Source organism: Cynocephalus volans, chromosome 12, assembly GCF_027409185.1.
Source record: "Cynocephalus volans isolate mCynVol1 chromosome 12, mCynVol1.pri, whole genome shotgun sequence".
NCBI classification, from domain to species: domain Eukaryota; kingdom Metazoa; phylum Chordata; class Mammalia; order Dermoptera; family Cynocephalidae; genus Cynocephalus; species Cynocephalus volans.
Window position 1 is genome coordinate 11,679,004 of NC_084471.1, and position 21,448 is coordinate 11,700,451.

The following is a 21,448-nucleotide window of genomic DNA, read 5'->3' on the forward strand; positions in this document are numbered from 1 at the left end:
CTTCTCCATCCAAAGACCACAGGTGGCCAAAGCCCTCTGTGGCTGAGCAGCACTTGAGGGTTCCCGCATTCCTTTCCCCACTTGACCTCACAGAGCCTCACTGACCTGTCCAAGATCACAGAGCCAATCGGTGCAGCAGACAGTGCAGTTGTTAGTGTTATTCGCATTCCTTGGCTTGTGGCCACATCACTCTGATCGCTGCCTCCACAGTCACGTTGCCCCCTTTTTTTCTCCTCTGTCTCTCTCTTAAAAGGACACTTGTAATTACCCATCCTAATAATCCAGGATAATCTCATTTCAAAATTCTTTAATTTAATCACATTTGCAAAGTCTTTTAATTTAGGTGACACTCACATATTCCAGCAATTAGTACCTAGTATCTGCCTACTGCAGGCCCCTAGAGGCAGCAGGTTTAAGAGGGGCCTGCCTCCCGTCAGCTGTGGGCTTGGGCTTCACACGCCCCCTCTTACTTCACAAACCAGCACATCCTGAGAAGGGGCCGTGTCTGCCAGGACCCTCAGAGAAGAGTGAGCAAGCTCTGCACGGAGGTGGTGGGATGCGGGGACTCTGCTGGAAGTGACTAGGACAGAATGAGGGAGTTAAGCACCCAGGTGATGAGGAGTCAAGAGAGGGCCCTTCCCCTACCTGCGAGCTGCCCCGTAATCTGATTTGAATTCTCATTTCACCCCCTCTGCGTTCAGCAGATCCTTAGACATGAGCCAACGCTCATCCTCAGAGAGCTCCTAGTCGAAACCCAGGAGCAACCAAGATGCTGTTAAGGGCAGGTGCTGCCCCTCTTTCCAGGTGGGGCAACGGAGGCCCAGGAAGGGGGGTTGTTTCTGTCTGGAGTTGGGCTGGGCCGACTTAGCATGAGGGCTTCGTGTTTCCTCAGCCCCTACCCCCAGGCCTTCCTGTGCCCTCCTCAGTTATTTTGTCATTTCTTGTCTCATTTCCTCTTGGCACTTTAAAAGTGAAGTAACAACAGTTTCATCTTGGCTTAGAAGAGCTTGTGCAGGAAGTGACTGTGCACTGGCTGCATCTGCACAGGTGGCGGTGGGGAGCCAAGAAACAGGACCCCGGAGCCAGGTGGCATTTTACTCCCTCAGTGCGGAGCAGGCTCCAAGTTTGTGTAAGACAGAAGAATAAGTCGTTGGCTCTACCTTCTTCCAGCACAATTGTGACAATCTCCCTCCTTAAAACGGAGAAAAGCTGTCACAAAACTTGGGGACTCTGGATACAGACAGGGAAGCAGCAGTCTCCCGCCATATCTGGAATCCCAAAATTAACCCTAAATTGGAAAGATGTGGAAAGAATCTTTTTTGTTTTTTCAATTTTTATTTATACATATTTATGAGGTACAGCTGATCAGTATTTGTGTACAGTATGTAATGATCAAATCAATATTACTAGCATGTTCGTCATTACAAACTGTAGTTACTTTTTGCGTCCCTTACCCATTCACTCCTTATCTCTCCTCCCCTTCCTCTGTGGAATCTTCTAATCTCAGTTTTGCCTCTTTCTTTGTGGCTTTAAGCAAATCACTTAAAACCTCTATGAACCTGTTTCCTCGTCTGTAAAATGGGTGTAGAATGGCTGGCTAGGGGCAGTCACGCGCGCGCCCGGGGTTCCGCGAGGCCTCGACCACCGTAATCGAGGGACCAGCAGGGCTAATCACGCGCTCCCCTCAGGGGGGGCCCTACCCAGGGGTCTTCAACCGCCCTGCTCCCCACCCTTCCCTCCGGCCATCCTCGGGGAGCTGCCCCCCAACCCCAGCGCCGTCAAGGCCCCGGCCCCGGCCCTGTCGAGCCCGCTTGCGGGGCGCGTGTGGTGAGGCGTACGAGGGGGTTGGGGGGCACTCTTGGCGTCTCCGGTGTTTTGAGCCCCCAGACTGGGAGCTCAGTGTGCATCAGGCCGCACTGCGGGCTCCCGCCACGTCCCCCCGCAGCTCGGGGATCGCAGCCCGCCCCGCGCCTCTCACGCGAGGGGTCCCGAGCGGGGCTCGCTGAGCCGCGGGGCCCACGCGGAGGGCGGAGCGAGCCGGGGGCCTTTGTGTTCAAACCGGCCAATGGGCGGTGACGGTGGGCGGCGACGGCCGGCAAGGCCTGGCCAATGGGCTGCGGTCTGTCAGCGTTGACTGACAGGTGCACACACACACTCGGCCACGCGCGCCGCCCGGCCCCACTCGCGCAGCGTCGGCCTCCGCCGGCCGCTTTGTCCGCTCTCCCGCCCGCCCCGCGTCGCCTCGCGCCGCCGTTCCCCGCGCGCCCCGGCCGGCTCGGCCGCCGCCTCGGCCCTGCGTGGAGCGCCGCCCGCGGGACCCGGACTCGGGAAGAGGGCGCGGCGAGCCTCGGACGCCCCCAGCCCCGCACGGAGCAGCCGCGCAGCAGGTAACGAGGGCGGCCGCGCGGGCTGAGGGCGCTGGGCCTGACCCCGCGGTCACGGTCGGACCGCTCGGGCCAGGGCCGAGCTGCCGGGCCTTCTTCTTCCTCTCCGGCCCCCGCCCGGCTCACGCCCCGCGGCCCGCCGTGAAGGGCCAGCGCCGTGCCAAGGCCGGCCGCCCTGACTCATCTCCCGCTCGGCCTCCGCCCCCGGGGCCGGCCGCCCCAGTGGTCAGCCGGGAGGGCGGCGTCTCCAGGCGGGACTTCCCTGGGCGGCCTCCCAGGAGCAGGGGAGCAAACACCAGGCTGCCACAAACCGGCCCAGGGCAGTGCCCACGCTTCTTAGTGCCAGACAGGCCGTTCCCAGGGACAGGCGGTTCCCTGCCTCTGCCGCCGCCTTTCGGAACTCTGGGAACAGGAGCAAGGCCCATTTTGTTCAGGTCTAAACCAAAACAAAACCAAAAAAGCTAATGGGGGGCGGGTGTGACTTAAGAGCAGAGAGCAAGGAAGGGCGCCTTCGGTGACGCCCCGTGGGGAAGGAGGAGGGAGGGCAGTTAGCACCTGGGCGTCTGGCGGGTCCCACAAGGAGACGTGGCCTGAACATGCCCTGGGAGTGAAAGTGACATGCGGAAGATGCCCAAGATCTAGGTTAAGTCTGAAGACTGGATGGATACTGCCATATACGCTAGTAATGGGGAAGGCTGGAACTGAGAAAAGGATGTGGTTCAGCTCAGTAGTGGGGAGGATGTTTTATCTGAGGGATTTTTAACTGTGTGTGGTGGGGCTATTCTGATAAGCCAATGATTTAAGCTTTAGAACTTCAGCTCTTGTTTTGGAGGATAGGGCCTCCACCTTTTTCATCTTGTGAAATCCAGACTCAGTGGCAAATTGTTTTGTGATCCCAGGACCCTGCAGAAAAGACTAAGAGGCATCTCTGGGAGGGTGGAGGCAGTGCTGACAATTTTCAGCATCCGCCCCCTCCCCAAGCTTTGAATGGATTCTTGCCACCAGCAGCTTGGATAGAGTATAAACATGTTGCTTTGTTTCTGCCCCTGGGCAAAGGCTTCATCTATTTCAGCCGGGGAGGGGTTAAGAAGAGGAGCCCTGTGTGGGCATCTGGAGCTTTCAGGTGGGGGAGGGCAGAGATGGGGGTGGAATTACCTTATAAGGAGTGAAATATAGACAAGGACCCAGGCCAACTTCCTGCTTTGGCTACTACCAATTGGTCCCTTTACCCACACCAGCTAAAAGCAGAGAAGATGCCAGATGGGCATCTACCTGGGAAGATGCCAATAAGGCCAGGACATGAGGCTGCTTGTTTTTCAGAAGAGGACCTTCTACCTGGACTAACCAGACCTTCTAGTTTCCATAGTGTGGGTTGGAATGTTAGTCTATGCCCACCACACAGTTCAGAGAACTAGTCATTTAAGTGTCAGTCAGGAATATTAGAAGTGACAAAAAATCACAACTACTAGGATCTCCTGAGTGGGCTTAAGAAGTAACAATGGCTGTAATACAGCCGGCAAAGGCACTACACTGAGACTCCTCACATAGGTAATCTGATATTTTGAGTCTGAGTTTCTAGGGCTGAAGGGTTTATTAATCTTCCTTGTGTTGTACACCTCGGCCTTTTGCCAGGTCTTTTCACTTTGGCCTCCTTTGTCCTTATTATCAGTTCCAGAGCCTTGATTTCTGCCCCACATGGTGATTGGCGGGCAGGCTGGGACTGATTGCAATTCCACACTGCTCTCCACCTCCTTGTTTTGTTAATTTGTTAACAAATACTTGTTGTGTAACGACTTTGTATACAGCCTTGTTCTGAGCATATGAGGGACAATAAAACACTCTAACTGGGGACGCACAGCACATTCCAGACCCAGGCCCTGCAACCTGTGTCAGATCTGAGCTCAAATCCTGGGTCTGTCACTTACAGGCTGGGTGACTGTGGGCAAGAGACCCTTCATCTCACCCAGGTTCCTTCCTTGTAGATGGGAGTAATGACACCTGCCTTGCCTGTAAGGATCAGAAATGGGGCATGTAAGGAGCCTGGTACCTAGGAGACATTTACCAGAGAATCTTGTCACCATTACCTTAGGATGTGGTAGCACAATGTGCACCGAGGGGATGTAGAACATGAGCACCATCAGAATGCAAGTAGGCCTTACCAGGAAAGGTTTTCTGTAGTCAAGGTTTGACTGTGGCCCTGAATCAATGAGTGTAGCGCTAAAGGACAGGGAAGGAAAGCATATCCCATCTAAGGGATACAGCTAGAGTGAGACTATACACAGTTCCAGGGAGAGGGCAGCATGGCAGGATGGCTGGGGTGTGCAGTGCAGCAGAAATCAAAGGCCCTTATCTGCGTGTCGTGTCCCGGGTTCTCTGCTATGTGGCAGAGGTTGAGGAAGGCCCAGTTTTGGCTCGCGTGGAGCTCAGCATCAAGGAGGATAAAGACAAGTGAGCTGAGAATTAGAAAATCCTGTGGAAAGCCCCATGAGAGGGGCTCCACCATCAATCACTAAGCATACCCCAAGGCAGAGCACGGACTGTGGGAGAGCTGCGGTGCAGCCCGTCTTGGCCCCTCTCGGGCTATTTTGGCTGAATGCACAGGAGGTGGTCTGTTCTCTGCTGCCAGGCACTGCTTCTGTCTCTGCTCCTCCAGGGAGGCGCTAGGGACAGCCCTAAGCTTCACGTATTGTTCCCTTTTCTCCCCCAAGACTTTCTTCAGGAGAAGGGTCCCCAGCCCACCTCATCATGTCACGACGAAGCCAGCGCCTCTCGCGCTACTCCCAGGGTGACACTGACGATGGCAGCAGCAGCAGTGGAGGAAGCTCAGAAATGGGGAGCCAGAGCACCCTGTTTAAGGACAGTCCTCTCAGGTAGGGATGCAAGGGAATACCACCCCCTGTCGGGTACACCGCCCCACAGAGCAGGGGCTCTTCCTGTTGCAACTTTCATGGGCAGAGACCAGACGCCCATGTCCACTCAAGGGGGCTCTGCCTTTCTTCACACCTATTAGGATGCCAGAACCCAGCCACTGCTCCCCCGCCATAACCGGTGCTGCTGCCTGCATGGTAGACAACAGGAAGTGGGGGGACTGCTGCAAGCATAGGTCAGGCCACAAACCCCAAGCTGCAGGCTGGGCTCGCAGGAAACCCTCTGCTGTGGAGGGCGCGGCAGCCCACTGCCCTTCCTGGGCCCACACCCGCGTGTCTCACAGCTTGTAGGGCCTCAGAGACACAGCTGAGCAGAGGAATGAGTCCTGCCCCCTTGCAGGCATGAGGCCCAGATTCCAGGCCCCTGAGGCTTTGGCTAGTTCTAGGAGGCCAGGTGGGGCTTGCCTAAGTTTTCAGTGGGTTGTAGAAATTACTAATTCATTAAGATACATGGGAAAAACATTGGCTTTGAAGTCAGAGACCTGGCTTCATCCCTCCATGCTGGTCTTGCCTGTCTGCAGTTGCGAGCCAGAGATATAGAAGCGGAGACGGCACCTGCTGGAGGGTGGGCAGGAGGAGATGGGAGCTGTTAAGTTGCCTCCCGCTAGAAGAGAGCACCAGCAGCTTTGGTTCTCTTGAGCATTCCTGGCTGGGCTCACCTTCCCGTTCCTGCCTCTCCCCTCACGGCTGTTCTACAGGAGCCTGAAGAGGAAATCCAGCAACATGAAGCGCCTGTCCCCAGCACCCCAGCTGGGCCCTGCCTCCGATGCGCACACCTCCTACTACAGCGAGTCCCTGGTACGGGAATCCTACATAGGCAGCCCCCGGGCCGTATCCCTCGCCAGGAGCTCCCTTCTCGACGACCACCTGCATAGTGACCCCTACTGGAGTGAGTGGTAAAATCTTTGTGATGGGGCTTTGCATCCTCTGAGATGCTCCTCAGCGTGTCCCCGTGGGGTCCTCCAGAAACCCTCTTGGGAGTGCCTCTCTGCCCAAGGCCCAGGAGAGCCCCTCGTTCTTCCCTGCACAGGCGAGGAGCTGCGGGTGAGGAGGAGGAGAGGCACAGGCGGCACCGAGAGCAGCAAAGTCAACGGTCTTGCCGAGGACAAGGTCTCTGAGGACTTCCTCGGCTCTTCCTCGGGCTACTCTTCGGAGGATGACCACATGGGTAGGCAGCGCCTCCTCCCTCCCCAGCAGATTCCTGGCTGCTGGGAGGTCGTGGGAAGCCTGCCCAGGTAGCACCCTGATAGCTCAAGGGAGCATAGTGGGTGGTGGGCACTTCACATATGGGCCAGGCATCCCTCCTGTGCCCAGCCTTGCACCTGAATCTTGGCCTGTGATGGCCCTTCACACCCTGGGCTGTGACTGCCAGACTTATCTCTGTCCTGCCCCCACTAGTCTATGAGCTACTTTTGGCTCATTTTGAGCATTTTAATGAGGGTGCCACCATGGTAGGTACTCAGTAATTATTTGTTAAATGCATGGATGCTCCCTTAGTCTAGTTCCAAACAGTGGTTTGAGGGACTGTTGGTGAGGAGAGGGATGCAAACAAAAAGTTCTAGAGGGAGATAAAATGTCAGAAAGCACCCGTGTCCTCTCTTCTGCAAACAATTACTGGCCAGGCTTATGTGATGCTCTGGCGATATGAAGGAGAGTGACATGTGGTCTCGGCTTCCAGTCTAAGGGAGAAGACAGTGAAGGAACAGGTACCACATCCCACCGCTCTTAAAAGTGACAGCAGACAGAGCTGGTTTCCTCTCCTTTCTTTCTGCAGGTTATTCACATATGGAGCAGCATGGCTCAGGCTCACGGTTAAGGACTGCCGTCTCTCGAGCAGGCTCTTTTTTCTGGATGGTGGTCACTTCTCCAGGTGGGTGCTGGTTAACCCATGCTCAGTTACATCCATTGTCTGCAGCAGAACTTCTTACCCATCTCTCTGTGGTTGGGCATCCAGCCCATACAGAAAGACTGTAGGACCATCAGGGAAATTGCTAGAATGCTTTCCCTGATGAAACAACCACTGATGAACAACCACTGGGAGCTGAGAGCCATGGGAACACCCTCGCTTGGAAGGATCAGCTGCAGAGCAGGACAGAGGATGTGGGCAGGTGGATTAGAGGGACTGGGGCCACTGTAGGACAAGCCAGAGGTGCACTGGCAGGTGGGTGTTGGGAGCAGGGGCAGGGAGGACCACATGGAGAGAGAGAGATGCTGTAAACCACAATCTGAAGTCTTAGGCTTGATGGTCACTTTTTCAGGCCGGCTTTTCGGACTTCTCTACTGGTGGGTTGGCACCACTTGGTACCGCCTGACCACAGCTGCCTCCCTCCTTGATGTCTTCGTTTTAACCAGGTGAGCTAGACTCCAGCTTTGACAAAAAATCAGAAAGCCCTGGGACCAAAGGGACTGATAAAGTGTCTAAACCTGTATATGGTCATTTCTCTGAAGGTTCTTCCAGTTGTTTATATAGAGCTTTTTTCGGTGCGCATGGAGTGGACTCCCTGGAACCCATCTCTGTCCCACAGAGAAGGGACTCAGGGTCAGGTTTTGCTCCCCTAACTGATAGCCCTTCAGAGCAGTATTCTGGAACATGGGTTCTTATTTCCTCTTGGACACTTCCTGCTAAATGCCACCCCAGTCCAGCCACTTCTGATTCTAAGATAACCAATGGCCTTACTCCTGCTGGTTATGCCCTTAGGCTCTAGCGAGGAAGTGGGGTTTCCCAGAAAATCCAGCCTCCCTGTCAGGCCTATGACGGCCTAGACATGCAGGTCTCCCCCTCGTGTTCAGAAGCCTAGAAGAGGCTCTGCGTAGGGATGCTGGGGGTTAGTTAATCACGGGTCCCTAAATCAGCAGAACCAGGATTTAGGAACTTGCCCTTGGGCAGAGGAAAGAGGTCTGAACCAGGAAGTCAAGTTCCCTGTAGCCATAATCCAGGTCAGGCTGGAGCAGTCAGCTATGCTGAGAAGAGGGGCAAGGACGGATTCATGTCACCAAAAAAAGGTTCCTCATTTTTCTAAAAGAGAATATTGTTTAAGGAGTTATGTGTTTTTTCCTATATTTGCTTGCTATATATAAAATTTTTAGGTTTTTCAAATATCACACTATTTTTAATAACATCAATAAAATTCACATAGCCAAAATTGTCCCCATCACTCTAAGACCTACACTGCAGGTAAAGATCTGAAGTGACCAGTCTGGTCCTGGCACAACAAGAAACTTGAAGGTGTCCCCCTTTACTCACTACTCAGGAAAAAAGTCTCAAGGGACTCCAGGGGGAGTCCGGTGGCCTGAGCCCTCCTCTTTACACCTCCTCTCCCTGTATTCCCTCCCGATGCCGCAGGCGCTTCTCGTCCCTGAAAACATTCCTCTGGTTCCTCTTGCTGCTGCTGCTCCTGACCTGCCTGACTTACGGTGAGCTCTGCGCAGCCTGTGGCAGAAGTCGGGGTGGGGAGAGCTGAGGGGCAGGAGAGAGATGTGGCAGATGCTGGTGCTGAGCAGACATGTGCACCCCAGGGCAACAGTGATCCCTTAGACAGGGAAGGAGGCAGGACAAGTCGGTACAGACCAAGCCTTGGGCAGCTCCTACCCCCGGGGCTCTGGACTCTTCTGTCTGGCTCTCTCCGTTTGGGTCCTCTCCTGACTGAGGCTGCCTCTGCTCTCAGGGTGCCCCAGTGGGTCAAAGGGGAAACACCCCAATCTACTGATCTTGCTTAAGTTGGAGTAGCCAAACTGCACTACAGGGCATCTCTGGAACATTCTTAGTGTCACCCTGGACAGGAACATGTCCTAGTACAGCCATGTTTGGGTAAAAAGCAGGGACTCTGATGTTTTTTTTTTTTTTTTTTTTTGGTGGCTGGCCAGTATGGGGAACTGAACCCTTGATCTTGGTGTTACAGGTCATATTCTAACCAACTGAGCTAACCGGCCAGCCATCTAATACTGTTATTATTAGCAGTCATTTTCCTTCCAGCCCAAATCAGGACAGAGTCTGTGAGTTATTTTTACAAGATCAAGTTAAATCTTTAGCTGTCTTTAAGATAAAAACAATAAAGTAGTAAAGAGAAATAAATACCTCTTTTTACACCAGGATACCACTCATTTACCGGTGGCTCTACATTGTTCCAGTCTCTGTCACATGGGTTTCTTGTTTTTATATGTTTTGTGTTCAGCTTTTCATTGGCACCTGCATGTCAGTTTCACACTTTTCCTGTGAGTTGCCTATGCGGTCCCAGGCTCAATTTTTATTTTTACTTTTGTTTTTTTGCATCTGGCCAGTACAGGGATTAAACCCTGGACCTTGATGTTATCAGCACCATGCTCTAACCAACTGAGCTAACCAGCCCCCAGGCTCAATTTTAATGATAGTACCAATTTATAATTAAAGGCCCTGCTTTATTATTTTCTTAGAGAGTTGGGTTTTCAGGTTTAGCATCTATTCACCTTGTATTTCTTTTACTAATAACAGGGTAGAATATTTTTCCAAATGTTGGTTTTCTTTTTTGTGTTTCCTGTTACAAGAACAGCTTATACACATCCAGTGGAAACTGGGCATTGTCCTTAAAATAATAAGGATCCTTTATAATTGTGTAGTGTTTTATCCAGAAAGCACTTTTCCATACATTATCTGTTTAATTTGAGCTTCACTGTGACCTTGTGAGAGCCATTGTCATGGTCATGTCATGTGGAGATGCACATGGGGAAGGGTTGGGTGACCTGCTCAGGGAGTGTGTGAGGGAGGACCACGTCCACATTGGACCTCAAGCCCAGTGGTCCTGTGGTGTCCCTTGCACCTGCTCACGGCTGGTGATTGACTGGCAAGTGTGGAGTCTTACCAGGATGGAGACTCTTAGCCCATGTGACTTTGCAGGTTCTCTGTTTCTCCCTCACACACACACACAGCTCAGGAGTAAGCACATCACACACAGATGGCCCCTAAAGCAAGAGGCAAGTGTCTATGGCTGCAGCTTTTGCTCTGGGCCCACCAGCAGACTCTCTTAGAGAAGGTGCTGCATTCTGTCTCAGTGATTCTCAGCCCCAGCAGCCCATTAGAACCACCTGGGGAGCTTTTAAAACCTGACACAGGGTCCCCATTCCAGCCAATTAACTCGCTCTCTGGAGGGCAGGGCCAGACACTGGTTGTTTTAAAAGCTCCCCAGGTGATTCTGAGGTACAGCCAGGCTGACAACCACCACCAGGGCCTCTGGGTTCTACCCCTGAATCATCCCTAATATCTTGAAGCTGTTTTGTCCAAGTTTTGCAGTCAACAAAAGATGAAGGATTCCTGCAGGGCGTGAGAGTGAATGTGCTCTGAGACTGTCAGGAGGCAGTTGCCCCCTCAGAGAATGTGGGAGCCACCATCCCTCTTCCTGCCTCTGGCAGAGCACTGCTCACATGAGTGAGACAAGCTACACCTTCCTTGGCTAGCCTGCCTCTCCCCTGTGCACAGGCGCGTGGTACTTCTACCCCTACGGGCTGCAGACAGTCCACCCTGCTGTGGCTTCCTGGTGGGCAGCGAAGGACAGCAGAAGGCAGCATGAGGGGTGGGAATCCCGAGACTCGTCCCCACATTTCCAGGTGAGTATCTTAGGGTCATAGGTTCCCAAGAGTTTAGCAACCACTGGGGAAGGTGGAAGTGGCAGGCCCTCCCTCAGCCTGTCCTTGCAGTTGATTTCCCTCCCTTGCATCTTACACAAAGCTCAGGAGATGCTGTCCTAGCTGGGACACTCCTTTTTCTACTTTTTGGGGTACAGGTGTTGGGGGAGGGTGTTTACCTACACTTAAGTATGACTCAAGACTGTATCCAAAAGTTAGTTGCCATCCTAAGAAGCACAACAAACAGAAGGAAGAGGAATTCAGCAAATTATCTTGTCTACTTTGTACCTTTTCAATTTCACAAATATTTACTGAGCACCTTCTATGAGTAGGTAATATAGCAGTTATCTTTTTCCACAAATAAACCACCTCTAAAATCAGTGGCTTCAAACTATAAGCATTTGATTAGCTTATGAGTCTGTGGGTCATCTGGGTCCTTTTTGGTGTGAGCAAGGACAGGCGATCTTGGCTGGGCTCCCTCCTGTTTGTGTCTGCAGTTGTCTGGCAGATCAGCTGGGGGCGGGCTGACCTAGGCCCTTGCCTGCACTTCTCTCAAACAGCAGGCTAGTCCAAGAGGGAACCGAAGCAGGCCAGACCTCAGAGGCCTAGACTCAGAACTAGCACACTGTCACTGCCACCCATGCTCTGTTGGCTGAAGCAAATCTCAGAGCCGATCCCAGATTCAAGGAGGGGGAAATAGACTCCACTTCTCAATGGGAGAACCTGCAAGATCACGTTACAGAGACTGCAGACAAGGGGAGGAGTGAGGGACAGAGGCCATTGTTTTTTCTGCCAGAGTCTAAAGATAAACTAAGCCCAGGCTGTGCCCTCAAGGAGCCTGCAGTCAGCAGGGGGTGACAAGCAACCAGAAGGTGGTATGAGCACAGGTCCTGATGTTGACAAAAATTTAAAACTTTTTCCGCTAATTATAGTTATTTGAACTTTGCTTGCATCCTGCTGAATTTAATTTGGTATCATATTTTTAACCATCTGTTGTTGCAGGTATTACTTTTTTGACCACACTTTTATTATTTCATAAAATAATGACATATTGTCATCTGTAACTTCTTTTTTAATCATTAGAGATGTTAAATGCAATTCAATTTCAGAAGCACATTTTATGTAAAAAAAAAGTGGGGGGGAATAAAGAGTATGTCTTTGTATTTGTTTACATTTGCATAAAGACACTAATAAAAACAGGTGCCTGGTTTGGGGGAGGGTGGTGGTGAGGACACTGGGTGGACAGGGCAGAGGATGAGAGCATGACTGTGCTGTTTGTTTGCTTTTTGAGCCATGCAAATGTATTGCCTGTTCAAAAAATGGTATTTCTAAAACTGAGATCCTCTGACAGTCTAGCCCCCTTGCCCTTTGACACTTGACAGACTGTGTTGTATTTCTGTTGGCAAAGATTTTGTTGTTAAGCCAACAAGGTTCTCAGAATTCATGAAAAGCTATAAAATGCCACCCTCAGGTCCAGATGACTTTTATTCCATCTTCTCTGTGGGACATCCAGTTAAAGAGGAAAAGAAAGCCTGTTCAAATTATTTTGTCTTTTAGCCATAGTTATCTGTGGAAGGAGTGAAAGCTACTGAAAGTCAACAGCTGTAATTCTCAGCCCCTCGCTCTCCCGAACCTGTGCAAGGGCAGGAGGGGAGTGAGGTGGGCTTCGTCCCAGCAGGTCCCCTTACCCCTGCAGCCATGCTGAAGCTTCCCCTGTCCTCTTCTTGGACTGTCCCTGCACTCAGGAGCCTCTCACCCAGCCTCCTTTGGGATCAGACTACTGCACCATGTCCTCAGGGAACCCTCCTTGGTGTCCTGTCCCAGCACCCTGTGCCTCCCCATCCCACAGCACGAATAAGCTCAGAACTCCCTGCCACTGGAGCAGAGATCAGCATGTGCTTACATTGGGGCGTTTCTGGGATTCTGTCTCCTCTTCTCTGCGGGCTGCCTTGGGAAATCCTGTTGCCTGAGGGTTCTCCTGGGTCCCTCACCTCTGTGGTTCTCCCTCCTTGCCAGGCTGAGCAGCGCATTCTGTCCCGGGTGCATTCTCTGGAGCGGCGCCTGGAAGCTCTTGCTGCCGAATTTTCCTCCAACTGGCAGAAGGAGGCCATGCGGCTGGAACGCTTGGAGCTGCGGCAGGGGGCCACTGGCCAGGGAGGCGGCAGCAGCTTGAGCCACGAGGACACCCTGGCACTCCTGGAGGGGCTTGTGAGCCGCCGCGAGGCTGCCCTGAAGGAGGACTTCCGCAGGGACACGGCTGCTCGCATCCAGGTGGGGTGATGGAGATACCCCAGGTTGTGCCAGTGACATCCGTGGGAACCCATCGCATGACTGTGGGTGTGTGGGGTGGGAGGGGCCCAGCGGGATGTGTGAGAGAGCAGTGTGTCATTTGGAGTCAGACAGCTTTGCCACTTGGCAGTGATCCTCTGTAAGCCTGTTTCCTCTTCTTTAGAATGGAGACTATCATGTCTACCCCTCACCCCCAGTTGTGAGAGGTGCAATCATGGAGCACCTGGCAGCGTAGGCGTGCAGTAGAGGTCAAGTGGGAGCCTTTTTTTTTTTCTTTTTTGTGGCTGGCCAGTATGGGGAACTGGGACCTTGGTGTTATCAGCACTATGGTCTCTCAAGTGAGCTAACCAGCCAGTGTCATGCGAGGAGTCCTGCATACTTCAGAGAAGCACTGTAGCATAAAGGCAAAAGCTGAAGCTTTGGAATCAAACAGACCTGGATTGAATTTCAGTTATACCACTTCCTAGTTGTAAGTGCAATTTAAATCTTCAGTCCTCTCCTTCCTGTCTGACAGGAAGAACTGGCTGCCCTGAGAGCAGAACACCAACAAGACTCAGAAGACCTCTTCAAGAAGATCGTGCAGGCCTCCCAGGTCAGTGGGCTCGCATGCACTCAGGGCCTGCATTGGGGTCCTGATCCAATTCGGCATCCGTTCTTGGACTGAAACACCTTAGACCCCCATGGCCCTTCAGAAGGGACTGTAAAGACACTGCAGGGGGAGGGGTGTGAGCTGAACTCACCTCAGCTGGAAAGCCCCGCAAGGGCTCCCGGGAGTGCTGAGGCAACAGGTGGTGGTCTAGATGCCTGAGTGCATTGGATACAGGGCAAGACTCTCATAGGACCTTGACCAGGAGGCCAGTTTGATTTCTGCTGCAGGGGTCAGGAGACTCTGGGCAGGGATGTGGTTAAACACAGACCACAGTAGAAAGCAGGTACTACTCTGGGAGACCGAGCTCTCTGAGCCTGGCATTTCTTGTGTTTGTCCCTTCTTCCTGCTCACAGGAGTCTGAGGCTCGCATCCAGCAGCTGAAGTCAGAGTGGCAAAGGTAATGGGCACCACCAGTTGGTCTAGGCCTGCTTCTCCCCGCCCTTCCCCACCCCCAGGCAAGACTGGGGAGCAGAGGCAATGGCTAGAACCTAGCTCAGGACCCCTGCTTAGATCCTGTCTTTGAGGTGAAGCGGAGGTTAGCAGGGGTGGCTGATGGTGGGCGGTGGGCACCACAAGAGGATGGGGATTCGCAGGCTCACTTATACACACATTATCTTTTCTGTGCAGCCTCATGAAGGCAGCCCCTCACGCCCCCGATGTCCACACTTGTCGAGGCTGTGAGAGGCTGAGGCAGAGCAAACATGGACTTGAGGCTTGGAGAGGCAACAGGTTCAGAATTAGCTCCTTGGGACAGGCAAGCCAGTGCCTAGGCACCTGTGGTGTGTTCTACAGCCAGAATCTCCAAAGGGAGGTTTTGCCCTGCCTCGAGTTCATGATGGGTGATGGGCATGAGCCCTTGAACAGGAGCCAACTAGAGGAGCCTCTTTCTTCCTCATCATGGCCTTAGCCTTGGATCTCTCTGGGGAGAGCTTACTCTTCTCTCTCTGGGACTAGGATGACCCAGGAGTCCTTCCAGGAGAACTCAGTGAAGGAGCTGGGGCACCTGGAGGGCCAGCTGGCAGGCCTGCAGCAGGAGCTGGCAGCCCTGAGCCTGAAGCAGAGTTCGGTGGCAGATGAAGTGGGCCTGTTGCCCCAGCAGATCCAGGCCGTGCGGGATGATGTGAGTTGGAACCATCCAGGTGCCCCACTGAATGCCATCTCCTCTGAGACCATCTATCCTGGGGGTCTGCACAGCAAGAGCCTCTTGCCCTGCAGCCTCTGTTACTCCCACGAAACTGCTGTGACAAGTGCTGGCTTTCTTTGACGGGAGTTCTTCCTGTTTTTCTACCACTGCCCACAAAGAGTTGTTCATAACTTTCCTCCAGGTGGCCCCCTGCTTCCCTAGCCCTGCTGCCTACACTGAGCACTGCCCCACCATGGGCCCTGGCTCCTGCTGTCTCCCAGGCTGATGCTGGGTTTTGGTCCCTAGGTGGAGTCTCAGTTCCCTGCCTGGATCAGTCAGTTCCTCCTCCGAGGTGGGGGATCCCGCACTGGGCTCCTTCAGAGGGAGGAGATGCAAGCTCAGCTGCAGGCGCTGGAGAGCAAGATCCTGGCCCACATGGCAGAGATGCAGGGCAAGTCGGCCAGGGAGGCTGTGGCCAGCCTGGGACTGACACTGCAGCAGGAAGGCATAGTTGGGGTGACAGAGGAGGTGAGGACCAAGTACCACACCCCACATATACACACACATATTGCTCTCCTACCTGGGAGGTATAGACCTGGACAGTCCCACACTGCCAGCTCGTTGGTGTGTTCCAGAACATAAGTGACATGCAGAAGGCTCTGATGTGTGCTTTGGGATAGGAATGGGTGGGTGGAGGTACACTCATATCTGCCTGGGCACCTGAATGGTGCAAGCAGAAAAAGGATTAGTCCATGGGTTCCTGGTGGGGCGCTGGGGTGGACAGGTCTGCTTGCCATCCGTAACTGTCACCCGGTGATGGTGTTTCAGCAGGTGCACCGGATCGTGAAGCAGGCCCTGCAGCGCTATAGCGAGGACCGCATTGGGATGGTGGACTATGCCCTGGAATCAGGAGGTGTGTGTGCCACTTTCCTTGCTTTGCCCTGCCCTGGTCCCCACAGTGGCTGGCCCCTGACATCTGCCTGGACAGCTGTGGTGCCAAGCAAGCAGGGCTTGGGATCAGCAGAAATCACCCAACCTAGAACTCACAACAAAGACAGTTCTGGGAAGTCAGGATGGACCGAGCACCACCGATGGCTGGGGGAGAGGCTGGCCTTTATAGCTGCCTTGTGGGTCTGGGTTAGGGCTAAAGACCTGCCCTCTGTCCTCAGCAAGGAGACAGGCAGTGGCATCCCTCCTCTTGCTGCTCTAGCCCTTTGAGCCAGGAGCTCCTGTGACTGGCAAACTGAGCAGGTCATCTGGGTCTCCCTCCCCTGTGGCAAGCACCCACCTTTTCCTTCTTTCCCATCTCAGGGGCCAGTGTTATCAGCACCCGCTGCTCCGAGACCTACGAGACCAAGACGGCCCTCCTCAGCCTCTTCGGCATCCCCCTGTGGTACCACTCCCAGTCGCCCCGAGTCATTCTACAGGTGGGCCCCTAGGGAGTACAACAGGGGGCTCTGAGCACACACTGGGTGCCTGTCCCATCCTGTGTCAGCAAGAGCTGGACTCGGTGCCCTGCTGTGATATGACTTTCCTCCCCTCCAGCCAGACGTGCACCCAGGCAACTGCTGGGCCTTCCAGGGGCCCCAGGGCTTTGCCGTGGTCCGCCTTTCTGCCCGCATCCGCCCCACTGCTGTCACCTTAGAGCACGTGCCCAAGGCCTTGTCGCCCAACAGCACCATCTCCAGTGCCCCCAAGGACTTTGCCATCTTTGTGAGTATTCAACCTGTGTGGAGGCCAAAGTGGCCAGAGGGGGATCCTGTGGGTCTCTACCGAGGATCAAGTGGGGATCACTCTGACGGGGAGAAAGGGGAGTAGATCTGGAAGAGGTGGAGCCGGGTGGGAAACAGTACTTCAGTCCCAGTTATCTCAGCCTATGGAGGAAGGAAGTGAGGCCAAGAGAGTTAAGTGACTCATCCCAGACCGTGCAGCAGCCCTGTGTCGAGTGCTTAGACCCCCTACAGTCCTGAGGAGGCTTGCGCTGACCTGCTGGGTGGGAGGGCATAGGTGTGGGGATGGGGAGGGAGTGTCCTCCTGGGTCCTCCTGTCACAACTCTCTCCTCCATCCCTTTACTGTGTTTTGTAGGGATTGGATGAAGACCTGCAGCAGGAGGGGACGCTTCTTGGCAATTTCACCTACGATCAGGATGGGGAGCCCATTCAGACATTTTACTTCCAGGTAGAGGATTCTCTTATGCCAGTGGAGGCGGCACACTCCCTTTCCCAGCCAGCCAGAAGACATTTCCCGAGCACTGCCTCTGCCAGGCACAGGCTTCAGGGAGGGAAGGCACAGCCCCTGCCCTAAGGCACTGTTCTCCCGTCCCTCAAGACATAGAACTGGAGGTGGATGTCCAAATGGTCTTCAAGACGTGCTGTGCAGATGTCAGCACAGGGGATAGCAGTGTCAGGGATGCTTCCTGGAAAAGGGCACCACTGAGGCAAGTTTTATGAAAAAAAAAAAAAAAACGGTTAAGGTTTCCAGGAAGAGAAGATTGTAAAGGGCTTTCTAGGAGGGACCAGCGCATGCCAGGCTCAGGGTTTGTGTGGCTAGCAGGGGCCTCAGGCAGTGCATGGGGCTTAAACTTGACAGGGCAGCAGATCTAGGCCCATTTTTGAAATGCAGATTCCCAGTATCCACCCAGGAGAATCTGATTCCTTAGGGTTGATGGTCCCCAGAAACCTGCATTGGAACAAACCATCCAGATGAGTCTGAAGCAGGCGGCCTCAGACCCACACCAGGGGAGTCCTAGTGTGAGGAACTGGTGGGAAGGGACTGTGAGAGGTGGAGACGGGACAGTGGCAGGAAGAGAGATTGCAGAGGGTCAGGCATTTCAGCTCTCAGGGCTGTGGAGAGGGGCATTGCTGTGTTTAGGTGTGACATATGACAGTATGATGTGATTTTAGTAAGGTTACTGCGCCCCGAAATGGCGAATGGAAGAGATACAAACCTGGAGCCAAGGAGACTGCTCAGGAAAAGGCTGCAAGGAAGCAAGCCAGAGTCCATGAGGTCCAGAAAGGGTGTTGGCAGTGAGGACAGAGACACGCTTGGGAGGGACCTGATGTCAGGCTGGATGGGAGCAGGGAGGAAGAGGTGGAGAGGATGACAGCTTCCAGGCCACCTGCGTGGGCCGCTGGAAGCCCAGCCGAGAGGGGCTGATGCAGAGCAGGTTTGGCTGAGTTTGAGGCAACTATAAGACAGTTTAGTGGAGCTGTTGTGGGGGACCAGTCGTAAAGACTGAGTTGTCTTCAGCTCCAAAGTGATTACTGGGCCATGGGAGGGGTCGGGAACTCTAAGGGGCAATGTGCAGACTGAGCCTTTTGGAGAGTAGAGGACAGGAGGGAGAGCGCTAGGCCTATGGTAGGGCCAAGGTGAGATCTGCAGCAAGCGCTGGCTCAAATTGTGGCTTTCTGAGCCTACAGGACAGAGGCCTGAGGAGCACTTGAGAAAGAGAAGAAATTGTGTGCATATCAACACTTAGCAAACACTCAATGAAGGAAGTTCTTTCCACTGATTGTAACAATAAAAAAACAACCAAGAGTGAATTCATCCCAGTTTTAGATGAATTGTGCTGGCCCTCAGTACCAAGACCATTTTTATGTGGCCAAGGGCTGGACCTGATACAGGCTCCTGTGGGTTGACCACTAATGCTCCTGGGGTCCCTGCAGAACTGCTGAAGGCCCCAGGGCTCCTGAGCCCACTGCCTGGAAACTGCTCTGGGAGACTGGACAGGAGCTTTTGAAGCCCAGTTCTCTTCAGAGCCCCAGTGGAGGAGGAAGGGAACCATCTGGCTCTAGGGGTGGCTGTCTCCCTTTCCCACCTTCTCTCTCTGTGAGGTCTCAAAAGGCTCTGTGATGTTCTCAACCCCTTTCCTCTCTACCCAGGCCCCTAAGATGGCCACATACCAGGTGGTGGAGCTGCGGATCCTGACTAACTGGGGCCACCCCGAGTACACCTGCATCTACCGCTTCAGGGTGCACGGGGAACCCACCCACTAGCCCTTCTTTCTCGTGCCTGCTGCCAGCCATCTGGGAGTGGGTGAGCCACACCCTGCCACTTCCCCCACATGCTTGATCAGCGCTCTGACTTACAGAGGCAAGAAAGAGGACCCCTGGCCCCGTGGAGATGAGAAAGAATGTGCACGGGTTTCCTGAGCAGCAGGGCAGCTCAAGGTGGCCAGCAGGCTCCAGCGTCTCCTTTCATTCCTCCTCGTGCCAGCAGGCATCTCCTTCCCCCTTCTGGGAGGGTGTACATATGTAGCATATTGTGGGGGACTGGGAGGTGGGGAGAAGTGAGACCCTACTGTCCTGGGCCAGGGTGGAGGGGCTGGCACCCACAGAGCTCCTATTGGGAGGTGCTTGGATAAAGCGGGTGCCAAAGCTGTGGGGGGCCAAGCAAGGACCTGGGGTGGGTGAGCTGGATGAGCAAAGCTGTCCCCTATCCTGGTTAGGGAAATGAGGCCCTGCGGGAGGAAGGTGCTCAGCAGAGTACAGGATGGCACTGTCCCCAGGCAGCACATGCCTGGTAGGGCTGGTGCCATCAACCTAGGGAAGCTTGGCCCACAGGGCCCCTAAAGGGCTTCTACAGAAGACTTTATTTGTTCCGGGTAGAAGTGGGCCATGGGGCTTCTTGTACCCTAGAAGGGACCGGCTCCTATGTGCCTCTAAGGGCTGCTGCCTGTGTGGCTCTGAATGGCCTGGGGGCCAGCCCTGTAGGAGTCCCCTCTGCTGGGGATAGTTGCTAGTTGCTTTTACTCTCCTGATGCTGGGGCTAGGGCTTGCTCTGCTCCCCATTCCTGCTTGGGCTTGCCTGCACCCCACAGCAAGCTTTTCACATCTCCCCGGGGTATGGGGAACCCGGAGCTGTCTTTGGGGCCATTAGCATCTGGGGTTAGCTAGGAGGGTGGGGAGCAGGGGGCTCCCCAGATTCTCATGGTGGTCTGGTGACAATGATGATGGTGATGTTCAGGGTGTCAAGTCTGTCTGCACTAGTCCATCCCCATCTAATCAGGCCCTGATGTAGGGGCCCTACCCTCAGGCTACCCCCTAGGGATCTTTCAGCTGTTGCTCAGATCCAGTTTCCTTCTGGCTCATTCTCTATGGGGACAGTCAGGTGGAGGCTGGTGGGGGAGGAGATTGGCCAAAGTTACCTTGGGTAGGGAGGAGGATGAGGAGGGGACTTTTGGACCCAGCAGGCCCTGTTTTACTATGTATATATTTTTCAAGATCTTGATTTTTTTAACTGAAAAGCTAAGGGCTTGATTCCGAGCCCCATTCTGTGAGGCACTGGGTGAAACTCAGTTCCTTGTTCCTGGCCACTAAGAGGCCTGGGTCCCTGGTTCTGGCTGTGTCTGTTGATTCTGGCCTGTGGGGAAGGGGCAAGAGGGGCTGCTATGCAGGCAATGCCCAGCCTCTAAGGAAGGCTGGGAGCATGGGGCTCTATGAGCATGGGGCTCTATGAGCATGGGGCTCCATGAGCACAGGGCTCTGGAATCAGAATCTCAAATCGGCTCTGGAGTATGGGGCTGGAATGAAGTGGTGGTGAGGCCACGGCTGTCCCATGGCCCAGCGCTGCTTCCGCACAGCCCCTGCCTTTGCCCTGAGACAACCAGGTTTTGTTTTGTGCTCTCCTGTCACAAATGCTGCACTATTGGTTCTTAATTTTTTTATCTCCAGATTCTAATTTATGCCTATGCAAAAAATAAATAAATAAATGATGCCCAAGATCAATGAAATATGGTTTTTATCTGGCCATTGCATAGGACAGCTGCTCTTGGGAAAATAAGGAAATAAATTCTAAACCAAACCAATGTTTCCAAAGACTTATTCCTACTCCAGTGTTTCTGAGCTCCAGGGCTGGCAGGAGGAAGAAGATGGCTTTATTAGTTATCGTTGATACCCCATTACAGAGGCTTTTCCTGTCTCAGTTCCACTGAGCAGAGGCAGAAAAAGTTACAACCTTTACTACTGGCTGTGTCCACCTCGAGTGCAGTGATTCTCCTCCATGAGAATTAGGTATTTTCCCCTTCTACCTGTAACTGGGATGGAACAAGCAGGTGGTCTGTGAAGGGCCAGAAACTGCTAGCTCAGGGGGGAACAGCTCCCTAGACTGAGTTCAGGACCACTTCTCCAGCCTAACCCTGAAGGCTCTCGTACTGACCATGGCACCTGGGCGCCAGGGTTACTCCTCATCACGAGTGAGAAATTAAAGGCAGGAACCCTGGTCAGTTGGGAGGGGGCTGGGTGGAACACACATCCAGCCCGGAGCCTTTGGGCCAGCTCTGAGTCCTAGGAAACAGCTGGGCCTGAGCTCACCTCCCCTAATTGACTGAATACCTGCTCTGTATCTAGCACCATTTCCAACAAAGGAGACATCCCTGACTGGCACCAATACACAAGTCCCTGAAACTTGCCCCACACACCGTTAGAGCTCGGTGCCTGTGTTCATGCCCTCTTGGGCCAGGCACATACCCTCTGCCCATGT

The 21,448-nt window shown here is 53.7% G+C and overlaps 1 protein-coding gene across 1 annotated transcript; it reads left to right on the top strand.

The window, feature by feature from the left end:
• The first annotated feature begins 2,170 nt into the window (after positions 1–2,170).
• Positions 2,171–20,699, top strand: SUN2 (Sad1 and UNC84 domain containing 2). Its single transcript, XM_063076211.1, has 18 exons — positions 2,171–2,387; positions 5,093–5,254; positions 6,010–6,200; positions 6,342–6,479; positions 7,086–7,181; positions 7,570–7,663; positions 8,655–8,725; positions 10,761–10,888; positions 12,923–13,177; positions 13,710–13,787; positions 14,198–14,241; positions 14,799–14,964; positions 15,274–15,495; positions 15,796–15,880; positions 16,279–16,394; positions 16,513–16,680; positions 17,054–17,146; positions 18,850–20,699. Exons 2-18 carry the CDS (start codon positions 5,130–5,132, stop codon positions 18,961–18,963), a joined length of 2,184 nt encoding a protein of 727 aa, XP_062932281.1. The 5' UTR covers positions 2,171–2,387; positions 5,093–5,129; the 3' UTR covers positions 18,964–20,699.
• The last annotated feature ends 749 nt before the right edge of the window (positions 20,700–21,448 follow it).